This window comes from Bufo bufo, chromosome 5 (genome assembly GCF_905171765.1).
Source record: "Bufo bufo chromosome 5, aBufBuf1.1, whole genome shotgun sequence".
In the NCBI taxonomy this organism is placed as follows: domain Eukaryota; kingdom Metazoa; phylum Chordata; class Amphibia; order Anura; family Bufonidae; genus Bufo; species Bufo bufo.
The window spans coordinates 142,095,021-142,107,648 of record NC_053393.1 but is presented as its reverse complement, the minus strand read 5'-3'; the positions used below and the strand labels follow the sequence as shown (position 1 = coordinate 142,107,648).

The window sequence follows — 12,628 nt, the reverse complement described above, 5'->3', positions numbered from 1 at the left end:
AAGATTAAAGATTATCCCTGCATTTAGAAGAAAATACAATTTATTTTTTTTATTCTAGAAATAGCACCACTCTTGTCCAGTGTCCAGGGGCGGACTGGCCATAGACCCTACAGGGAAATTTCCCAATGGGTCCATGCCCCAGGGGGGCCACCCAAGTCCTTCTCTCTGCCGCTGAACATGTACATAATGAGCTCTCAACAGTTATTAACACTGTGAGAATCAGGTACTCATGTCCCGCACCTCACCTCACCTCACCCAGTTTCCTGCTCCATATCGTAATCAAAGACAACTGGAGGAGGAGGACAGAAAATGGTATCTATTGATGGCCACCACAGAGGACCAGCTTTTGGGGCAGTATATTGTGCTACACTGTGTTATTTGGTTCTGCTGGGATGATATTTTGCACTATGGTATTGTTGGTCCCACCTACTTGTGTTGCCCTGCCTTCTGTTAATTTGGACCTGGCTACAAAATGGGGCCATTTTTAGTTTTCCTTTTTCCCAGGGCCACTTTAGGTTCCCAGTCTGGCCCTGCCAGTGTCAGATGTAGTAGCTCAACCTGCAGTACCAGGCATGGTCCAAGGACAGGGAGGACAATGTTTCTGGAAAAAGAAGGCGGCCTTTCTCTAATCCGGGGAAACCCCTTTATGTACCAGTATTGTATCAGAATTTTCATACAGTTTGAAGGTAACCATAACTCAGCTAAGGGGAGGTTTACATATGTGGTACAAAGTCTGATAGTCTGTTCCAGCAGAGGAACTGTTAACTGGAATTTACCATACCCGGCATAGCTGGATACTGCCGCGTACCACTGGATCCCTGTTGAGTATAATGGGATCCAACGGGGATCTGGCGGCTTTCCAGTATTTGTGCTGGAAAGCCATTAGATCCCATTATAGTTAATAGGGATAAAGCGCTGCTGAATATGGTGGCACTATATAAATAAATATTATTATTATTATTATTATTATGTGGCGATATCTGGCTATGCTGGATATGGTAAGCTCCAGTACTATAGAAGTACCACATATGTGAACCTACCCTAATTTACTCCAGAACCCTAATAGTCAGTCAGTTACAGGTCTCTTATGTGACTTGGGTACTGACCCTTTATAAGCCCTTATGGAAACCTGACAAATGGCTGATGAAGGGTTAAATATCCACAACATTATACATGCACTCTGTATATCACAAAGCGGTTGTTTGCATGGATTTGAGCCAACCCCTGAATAAAATTCTGTGTTAAGCAAGGCAAAACCTGTCGTGTGCTGTTCTACCTTTTTAGTCGACTAATTATTTGCATACTACTGTCACGGATGTAGTAGGGGAGAACACCAAAAGACAACAAGATGGAAGGGAAAAGACACTAGGCCTCACCGCTAGGGAAGGAAAAGGGTCACCACCTATGAAACCCTGCTCCTGGCCCTAACTCCTAACCGCTCGATGGTAGAGATGCCCATACACAGTAACCTAGAAAACCCTGGTGGCCCTCAGATGCCCTAGACTAAATGACCGGGCAGAGACAACCCGCTCCTTCCCTGGTGAAGGAACCAGCGTCTCACTGAGGCCTAGTAAACAACAGAGGGGGAGGGGGGAGGAATACCAAACACAACAAGCGGAACACTTAACTTCTAAGGATGATGGATGATCAGGACTTCAACTAGAACCACACTCCAGCTCTTCCAACACCAAATGAAGCTATCCAGAGCAAGGAGTGATGGGTGAAGTCAAACTAAATAGGGGAAGGTAAAGGTCACATGATCCACACCTGAACAGGAGGTGTGGACATACAAGCAACACACAGACAAAGTGAAACCAAAAGATGCTGTCAGATCACTAATGAGCAGATAATCTTCTCAAACCTGTCACCGGTGTAACAACTACATAGAAAAGTTCTGTCATTCAGGTGACATTTAAAATGACTTTCTGGTTTGCTGGGATTCCCCAGAACAATGTCTTTGAGAATGCTTCATTCACAGCTTTCCTTTATAAATAATCCCTATGAAGTAATTCATCAGCCTCAGTGATTCAGGCTGGAAAATAATAGACTCCAGGACTTTTTAGCCAAATGATCCAGGAAATGTTATTTCCCAAAGTGTAAGAATACTGACGAGAGGAAGTATAAGAACATCTGGCCTTACCCTGACACATGTTCTTGTTGTGATGCCACATTATAATCTATAAGTAATGTATTAATTATTATTTGATGACCCATTATTTGTACATTCTGTCTTAGAATGTCTTTTAAAGAGTGAAAGAATCTCTGGAGCTAACGCAGCTAATGAGGGGTCATTCCTTATGATGGTGTCATGCATAAACATTCTTTGTATGGGAATGTGCAGACTGTAGCTACTCTTAGTCTACGATGCCTTGCTCCACCATATGGTTTATAGCACAAGAGTGCACTGTAAGCACCCATGTGTCTTGATTCTGGAGACACTGCAGATGTTGAATATATCTCACACCATCCAAATATGACCAGTTTCAGCAATAACCTCTGGGCAAGATGACTGCATTGGTTTGGGGGATGGGGAAATTTACCATAGTATTCCAATTTTGCGGGACTAGAGAGCTATTCTTTCTTCCTGTGAAAATGTTCTGAACTATGCAGAATCCACGTAAAGTGGCAGATCAGATGATTAAGCCAGTAATGAATTATTGAGATCTTTGTCCGAATAAATAGGTAAATACTATGGAATTTTGTATATCAATACTTGTTTATGACCACATGCAGTACATGTATGTCGTGTGGTGCTGGGCTTTAATCTGGTGCGCTGTATATGTACAGTGTGGGGGTTTTAAGTACCTGCAATCTAGTAGGAGTAGTTTAGGTCCCTGGCTAGACAACAGACCCTGAGTAGACATCAGAGTTTTATTACATTTTCTCATTTCTCCTTTCTTGGATACACGGTGCTCAGTGAGTGATATGCAATGAATAGAGGAAGCAACAATGGTGCAAAGGACTCGGCAATCATGTGATTACTGGATGTTCTTGGGCATAGCAGAGCTGTTGGGTCTTAGCAGACCCACTTTTGCTTTTCCTTTGTAAAATGCCCCCACGGAGGGCTGTTTCCCCCTCTGAGTAGAGCTATGGATATCCTAATTAAAGTGAGTCTACCCTAATTTACTACAGATCCCTGGTAGTCAGTCAATTACAGTTCCCTTCTGTGAATTGATCCTCTTCTCTACTCCTATATTATCCCTTATAGAGACCTGAAAAATGGCTGATGAAGGGTTAATTACAGGAAACATTGTACGTGCACTTTTATATTGACTATCACAAAGTGGCATGGATTTTAGCCAACTTGCACAGTCTGTCCTTTCTGTCTGCACAGATACACATCCTCTATGATCTCTACCATCCCTCTGCAGTCTGATTTGTGTGTGCTATTCTTACTGTTTGGAATCTGATATAGTTCAGCCTGTGTGAGCTGTCTTCCCTAAAACTTGGATGCTTTCCTCCCTCTCCACACTCTGATCTTCCTTTTACAACATCTCCCTTCCTGCTGCTATCTCTTACCGACAAATGGAATGGGGAGGGCATAGAGTTCACACGACCAGCAGAAGTGTGTTTGAGCTTTTTCTGAAGTACCAGGATACCCAGCTACATGAAGGATTTGTTTAGATTTTTAAGACTATTTAAAAATGTGCTTAATGTTGCATTTATAGTAGGAAGCAAATGAACAATAAATAGTACAAATGTGTCCGTAACCTTTAATGTTAGCTCATTATAATCCAGGTTCTGACCATTAAAAAGAATACATAAAAGTTCCTCGTCTCCCCTTATGTTTAATGTTCGTGTTTTTTATTTTTCATGTTTATTTTCATGTTCATTCATTATTTTGCTAATTTGTGATGTAATGTGTTGTTATATCCATAATAGGCAAAATTATCCTCTGCAGTAATATCAAGTGCAAGGTACAAATGTAAAGACCACATTTCACCTTTATAAGAACAATCACTCACTTTTTTTTAAGTGGAATTCTTTTTTAAAATATTGTGACATATTCACTCTATGATCTAAAGGGGTATTCCAGTACCCAAAACTTGTCTTAAAAGTATGCCGCTCAAATAAAAAATTCTCAATATACAATAATTCAATGTTTTCAGTAGCTTCCCACATAATCACTCACCACTTATAGTCACAAAATTTGATGTTTATTGCTTGCTACTTAGGGTTACGACCAATAGTTCAGCTTCAGTTTGCTGGTCGAGCATGCTCAGTTTCAGCATAAGGAGTTATAGCACCTTAACTGGGAACTACTACTGCGAGGCTCAACAGTAAGGGAGGAAGCACAATATGAAATCTGAAAGGCATCGAAATACAGGGGAGGAGAACATCCTGGAATAGATGTCAGTAATGCAAGATGGGAACTATACTACCTGTATGTGCTGCTGCTGAAGAAAAGCTCATACTTGCTGCATCTTGGGGAGCACATAAGTAGTGAGCAATAGTGTGACAAAATTCTAAATGTTTAGGATGTAGATTTTTGCTCTGTGTATGATTCCCCTGCAGCCTCTTTTCTAGTTTCTTGTCTGCTGGAATATCCCTATAACATTTTCTAATAAAACAGATAACACTCCTTGTTTAAAGATCCCATGCCATACAGTCCCCCATGCATTTTAGAGTTTATTATGAACTTTTACAATGTTCATTTGTTCTGTAAAGTAAATTCTTTCCTTCTCTACACCGCTAAAAAGGAACACCTGGAAAACCTAATGCGATTGAGCAGAAATTGACAAAGTATAAACTGCTAGTGGTGCTTGGTCAATCATCACACAACAAAGATAGTGCAGCCTTTATTTTGGATTCGGCAGCAGGGTACATATTGGGCAGCATCACAATAATAGTGAGGGCATCTCCCCTTGCTGTGGTGCAAGCTGCTACTTTGGCATGATAATTGTCATACAGATGCTGGATATCCTCCTGTGGTACAGTGCCTTGCGAAAGTTTTCACCCCCCTTGACTTTTTTCATGTTTTGGTGCCTCACAACCTGGAATTAACATGGATTGTTTGAGGATTTGTATAATTTAATTTACAGAACATGCCCACAACTATGAAGATGTTTGTTTTTGTTTTTATTGTGAAGCAAACAACAAATAGGACAAAATATCTGAAAAAGTCAATGTGCATAACTATTCACTCCCCTAAAGTCAATACTTTGTAGACCCACCTTTTGCGGCAATCGCAGCTCTAAGTCGCTTAAACCACTCAAGTGTTGCTTTAGCAGTGTGTTTGGGGTCATTGTGCTCCTGGAAGGTGAACCTCCATCCTAGCCTCAAATCACGCACAGAGTGGTACAGGTTTTGCTCAAGAATATCCCTGTATTTAGCACCATCCATCTTTCCCTCAACTGCTGAAAACATCCCCACAGCACGATGCTGCCACCACCATGTCTCACTGTGGGGATGGTGTTCTTTGGGTGATGTGTTGTGTTGGGTTTGTGCCAGACATAGCGTTTTCTTTGATGGCCGAAAAGTTCAATTTTAGTCTCATCAGACCAGAACACCTTCCTCCATACATTTTGGGAGTCTCCCACATGCCTTTTCGCAAACTCACAATGTGCCTTTTTGTTTTTTGCTGAAAGTAATGGCTTTCTTCTGGCGTCTCTGCCATAAAGCCCAACTCTATGGAGCGTACAGCTTATTGTCGTCCTATGTACAGATACTTTAGTCTCTGCTGTGGAACTCTGCAGCTCCTCCAGGGTTACCTTAGGTCTCTGTGCTGCCTCTCTGATTAATGCCCACCTTGCCTGGTCCGTGGGTTTTGGTGGGCGGCCGTCTCTTAGCAGGTTTGCTGTTGTGCCATGTTCTTTCCATTTGGTTATGATAGATTTGATGGTGCTCCTGGGGATCATCAAAGATTTGGATATTTTTTATAACCTAACCCTGACTTGTACTTCTCAACAGCATTGTCCCTTACTTGTTTGGAGAGTTCCTTGGTCTTCATGGCAGTGTTTGGTTAGTGATGCCTCTTGCTTTGGTGTTGCAGCCTCTGCGGCCTTTCAAAAAAGGTGTGTATATGTAATGACAGATCATGTGACACTTAGATTGCACATAGGTGGACATAATTTCACTAATTATGTGACTTCTGAAGGCAATTGGTTGCACCAGAGCTTTTTATGGGCTTCCTAACAAAGGGGGTGAATACATATGCACATGCTAATTTTCTGTTTTCTATTTCTAAACAGTTTAATTCAGATTAACAAAACATTGAACTTAAGGCTGTAGTGTAACAAAACACGAAAAAAGTCAAGGGGGGTGAATAATTTTGCAAGGCACTGTAGGTCATTCCATGCTGTTTCAGCTTGGATCTGTAGTTCAGCCAAGTTGGTTGTTGGCTGCTGTGCTTGGGAGATCTGTCACACCAACAAGTCCCAGAAATTCCCAATGGGGGAGAGATCTGGTAATTGAGCTGGCCAAGGGAGCTGCTGGATACCCTGAGGAGAATGTTGTTTAGCGTGGGCAGTGTGTGGGCTGGTGGCTGGACATACTGAATGTTGCTCCATGTTCCCTCCATGAATAACCGATGGGAACGGGCATGGTAGCTTATCGTGTCCCACACCATGACACCTGTTATTGGTCTTGTATGTTTTTGCACTATGCATGATGACAATGCAAACTCTGGTGCAGCCATCCATGGCAAACAATAGTGTTCAGTAATGAAAGCAGGTTCTGCCTTGGTACTAATGATGGCCACATCAGAGTTCACGATCATTGCCCTCTGTAAACATGCCACTTAATGGACGATGACAGCTTTTATACACCTAAAATTCAGCATTTGCCACTAGCACATCACCCCCAAAAGGCAGATTTGCTGAACTCTAGGTCTGATATCCCGATATCCTTTGTATGAATGGATAAGTGAAACGGCTCAAGGTCTATCAGATTCAGTGAAATTCTTTGTCAAAAGATTGAATCTGCTGACAAAATAATGGCTGATTGCTTGGTAAAGGGTGCTTTTATAATCTGTGTTGTTTCTTGGTTTCCGAAGGCTTGTGTAGGCTTTCATGGTTGACCTGCAGTAGAAAGTACAGTTAATAACTGTTGAGATTAAATTCCCAAGAGATGCACCATTTTCTATTTTAGTATTGTGGTTAGTCCACGGTAGGAAACAGATTAATCAGCAGCTAAGAAAACAAAAACACTTGAAATATTCCTTATAAGGATTCACAGCATCGGGCAACCTCTTCAGTATCGGCCTCCCTGCACCAACAGTGGTTTCCTCTCTTTCCATGTTGTTTAAAGGTTAGCAGAATTCCACTGCAATTTAATCTACTATCGTTCCCATGAAATGCCCTTTTTGGTATTTTTCTAATTTTGATCTATGTATAATTTTATCATTACATATTTCTAATGATTGTATAGTATTTTTGGTCTAGGGTATTTTTCTTCTGCTGTTTTACGTTTATTAGGTAATTGCTATTAAGAGATTTTTCAAACATTTTGTCAAAATTTTGGAGCGATATTTTATAATCTGAAGCACTGTTGCACTTGCAGTCTACACAAAGAGTTTCAGACATATCAGTAGTAGACTCTGTACCTTCACAAGAAGTAGTACCTGTGTTGAGAGATAATAAATCATAGAAAAATGTAGTGATACAACCTCTGTGCTTTACTACGACAAGCTAAATTCCCCAAGGATATGTCTTATTGGCAAGAACCTACCGTATATTAAAGAGGTGTGAATGTGTTGGACGTGTGTACCGTATTATGTGAGCACTGTGCTGGAGGCTGGATAATTACGATATACGACTATATTGGTCCCAGAATAGTTTCCTGACAAAACATGGTTAATCATTTTGTAAATTGCTTTCGCAGTATGTCTCGGCATTTGTATTATACATTAAATCCAGTCACCTGTTATCAGCATTTGCTTTCTAATCTGCCTTGTACACAACGAGCTGTGAGGAAACGTCAATGAGCACTTTCTACTGCGCTTGAACCTCTTTCAGGTTGGCACATAGACAAGTATTTCTGATTAATTTATAACTCTCTTCTGTGTTTGTACTGTGTGTCCGGAGAAATATGGTTTTGTACAAGTTCCCGGCTACCCTTCTATTTTGATACTCACATTATTATATTATCGGTTGCCAAAACAGATAAAGGAGCCAAATAAATACTACACAATAAATAGATTTAAAACCGAAAAATATGCATTGTGGTTATGGCATTCACATGATATACAGTTATATCAGCTGTACTCGTAATATTGAGCTGTGAAGAGAGATGTCACCAGACCTCAAATCACTTTGTTGTTGCTGTAAATGTATGAGAACGTTTTGCTGGAGCTATTGTTATGGGTGTAGATGAGAGTAGGTGTATCTTACTACTTTTATACGGTTGAGAGATACCGACACTAGGGTCCGACACCAGGCACCTCACCAATCATCTGGCTAGCGCTGGAACTGTCACAGGCAACGGAAGCAGACAGCGCCATTCTCAGTGTAGTGGCCATGCTTGATTACTGCAGCTCAGCTTCCATTCAAGTGGTCAGCGAACAATCTACATTAGCATTTCCGGTCTACAAATCCTACCCAATCGTAGGATACACAAGCCATTTATTGTGTAAATCAGCTACGTGCCAAACAGTTTAGTTAAAAGGGTTTTCCATAATACACATATTGATGACCTTTCCTTAGGATAGTTCATCAGTATGAGATCAGGGAGGGGTGGTAACTAGTTGGGGGGGTGTACCTTCACAGTCTGAAAATGGCAGCACTTATTGGCTAGAGTATGTGCAGGGACACCCCCCACCCTATATGGTTACCTCCCCTCTGTACCCTTACTGCAGACTGCTAGAAATTCATTCATAACTTCTAGTAGAAATAAAAAATTAATGGCATAACATAGAGCCATAAGAATAGATGCTCCAGAATTTTTATTACTTGGGGAAAGTATGAAGCTATTAAGAGACATGTCAGGAGAGGTGACAGGTGCTCTTTAATGTAGCTGAGTATCCATATTACTTGGATGCGACCATTGGAGTATCTTGCATGTTCTTTTCCAAACATTGTGTATGAATTTGGTCTGTTTGACCCAAAATGATTGAGACGGCTACTGGTCTTATATGAGGCAATGTATCTTTTGAGCCTTGTGTGATGCATTCAAATTACATTCATTGCATGGATCTGGAAAGAAAAGAGGATATGACTCATAAAATGTCCATACTTTCACATTAAAAGCACAATTCTATTTATATTATTGTCAAGTAGCCCACAATCCTAGATTTATGAGACGTACAGTACATTTGCTGTTTCTTCTCCATTGAAGTTTATAGGAGTTGCAGAAAGAGCCAGGCATAGACTTCTCTATTGACTCCTATGGATAATGCAGATAGGCTTCCATATAGAGTATGGGTGAGTGTGTGATAGCATTACTTTTGCAGTCAATGACTGTTTCATGCTGTACTCTAGGGATGAGCGAATAGACTTCGGATGAAACATCCGAAGTCGATTCGCATAAAACTTTGTTCTAATACTGTACGGAGCAGGAGCTTATTTGCCTCTGGGAATACACACACCCTGCTATCTTTTCTAGGGTCATTGTGGTCCTTCAATCTCACCTGATGGCTAATGCCGCAGTAAGGGTAGGTTCACATCTGTGTACGGTCTCCAGTAGTCTGTTCAAGAGATACCATATGCCCATTCACTAAAATGGGATCCAGTGGGTTTCCCGTATAAATTTTATCTTTTTGTTAGAAAAATAGCGTTGCATGCAGCACTTTTTTTCTGGCACAAAGCTGACATTTATGCCAGAATGGGGATCTGGCGGTGTCTGGTTATGCCAGATACAGTAACTCCGGTAGTCTGCTCCCCTACCGGAACAGACTACAAGGGTTACAAAATGCAGATGTGAACTTACCCTTAGACATAATTTTATTTAGAAATATTCACCCACATAACCCAACTACAAAATCCAAAAAGTAGCATCAAATTAACAGATTTGAAAACTGACAGTCGACCTGCGAATGTTCACGGGGCATTATATACTAACCGTTTAGCAAAGGGAAAAACGGGGACAGAGAATGGGTGTATTAACTGAGGATTACTGATCCCATAAACATTATACAGTCTAAAATGTATGGGGAGCTCCCAACTCGCCCCCCGATAGATGTCAGGGAGGGAAGGATTGGGCAAACTGAATACAACCCAATTTCACCTAATGAGATAAGTCACTGCCAGAAGTGTATGGCAGCTTTTACTCTCTCCCCATTGCCAACACATACAAACTAGGCCAAACCGAATGTGTATGGGAAGTCGTGAGGGAGTCAGGAGAGATGTCTATCTGTGGAGTAATTGTCCAACCGACAGCTGTTGAACATGTATGGCCAGCTTTAGTCTTGTGCAGGTTCACACCAACCATGGGTGGGACAATGGGACTATTCTTTTACTAAGACCATCCTCTCCATGCACCACATAGCAGCATCAGAGGCTGCCTCAAGGTCAGTGGTTATCAAAGCCAAGTACTCTACCAGTAAAGTATCACCAAGGTTATAATCATATATTTCTGCAAATTAAAAGCACAGCATGAGGACACGGCGAGTACCCATAAAAGCAACTGTGTGTGCCCCTGTGGTAATTGTACAACCGGCTGAGAGCCTAGGGCAGAGGTTGCACTACATTTTTTTTCTGGAAGAGTAAAAATACTCCTCTTAACATTTGAAGCGTATTTTTAGCCGAGGAGTAGTTTAAATAATATGTAGGCCTAAATAATAAGGATTCTTTCACATCTGCTTTGGAGGCTCCATTCGGGGCCTCTGTAATAGATTCTGTCAAAAAGACTGGACAAAAAGCCCTGCATGGAGGACTTCTTTGTCTGGTAAAAAGACAGGACCCTGAACTGAAACTGAATGGACTCCATCATAGTCAATGAAGTCTATTCAGCGCCATACGGCTCAGTGATGTGCCAGATCCAGCACTTCCGTTACTTTAATTGTTCTGCTCATCTAACAGAGCAGAAGAGCAGGAATAAATAGTGGTGGTGTGAACGTGCCCTAAGAGGTGGGTATTTATGCAAGTAAACCATTACTAGTCTAAAAAACATCTCTCCCCTCCGTTCAGCCCCCTTTAGCATACAGTCCCATATGAATAACGTCTCTCCCCTCTCATTAGCATCTCCAACATATAATTCCATGTAAATATCCACCCCCTCCCTCCAACCCCTATAACGTACAGTCTCATGTAAATAACATCACCGCTCCAACGAAAAGTCCCATGTAAATTACATTGCTCCTCTCCCTCCAGGATAGGGTTAATAAGCTTGTGGGAGGGGTCTGGAGTGAATGCACAGCAGGCAGTTATGGCCAAGTGATAAAGTACAGTCTAGTATATTGCTCTAAGGAGCTTTGTTAGGCTACTTTCACACTTGCGTTGTTGTTTTCTGGTATTGAGATCTGGCAGAGGATACCGTAAAAAAAAAAAAATTAATTCAGTTTAGTGCTCATGCATTCTGAATGGAAAGAGATCCGTTCAGGTTGCATTAGGATGTCTTCCATTCTGGCAGCATTCCATTTTGTGACCGGAGAACAAAACCGCTGCAAGCTGTAGTTTTGTGTCCGGTCATAAAAATGGAAAAAACCGACCCGTCACTGAAAACAATGTAAGTGATGGATGTTCTTTTTTTTTTTTTAGGAGACGGAAAACCATCACCCATGTATTTAGTGAGGGATCCGTTTTTTTTCAAGTTTGGATTTCACACAACTGCATCCTAACGGAATGAATGCATCCTGATGTGCAAAATCAAAACGGATCCGTTAAACAACGCAAGTGTGAAAGAAGCCTTACTGGATACTTCAGGCACCGGCAGTATCGATGTGCCTTTCATAGCGCGCAATGCACTCGTGAATGGCAGGGAAAAGTCTGAAGCGTATTGATGCTTGTGAGACTTTTTTTTTAGTGGCCTCTACAGGCGATATTGCGACCGCTGCTCTAGGGTCCTCATATCTCGCACACTATTTGAAAACATTGTCCATAAATCATTCCGCACAGCTTCACAAATATTAACTGTTCTTCTACATAAGGAGTTGGAAACACATCTGATCACTATGTGATGACAGAGCGCTACTGTTCCAATCTGTTCCTACCCTGTGTGTGATTCTCCTGGCTTCTCTCCACAGGTGCTGCCTACTGCCAGTTTATGGATATGCTCTTCCCACAATGCATAAGCCTAAAGAAGGTCAAGTTTCAAGCCAAGCTGGAACACGAGTACATTCACAATTTCAAACTGCTACAAGCCTCATTTAAAAGAATGAATGTCGATAAGGTATGTAAAAAAAAAAAATTCTGCTGTTATTGCCGTCAACTGAAAGCTTTGGGAAAATGCAGTCTTGCTGGGTAATGACTAAAATAGTAGGTGGCAAAGTGCCAAAGCATGATTTGTATCTCATCAGCATCTCCTGGGAAAATTGCAGGGCCGTTGAGTCTACAGGAGACCAGGCATCCGTCATTCAGTATGCGATATGTAAGCATAGTTACGCAAGTCCCCCTCCTTTATTGGGGCTACATTTTTCACCCCTGCCTGCCTCTATGTGAGTTTACTGATATATTGCTACACATTCTCGACCCATTTATGTTTCTACAACTCTCCAGTGATCTGGACATATGAAAGTTATGTATGTATGTTATTA

The 12,628-nt window shown here is 41.4% G+C and overlaps 1 protein-coding gene across 3 annotated transcripts in view; it reads left to right on the top strand.

The window, feature by feature from the left end:
- MAPRE2 (microtubule associated protein RP/EB family member 2) overlaps positions 1–12,628 on the top strand; it is a 200,452-nt gene that overhangs the window by 139,936 nt on the left and 47,888 nt on the right. For all 3 annotated transcript variants that reach the window (XM_040431897.1, XM_040431898.1, XM_040431896.1), the window contains one exon: positions 12,119–12,264. In XM_040431897.1, coding sequence (XP_040287831.1) covers positions 12,119–12,264 — 146 coding nt within the window. The remainder of the gene's footprint in view (positions 1–12,118; positions 12,265–12,628) is intronic.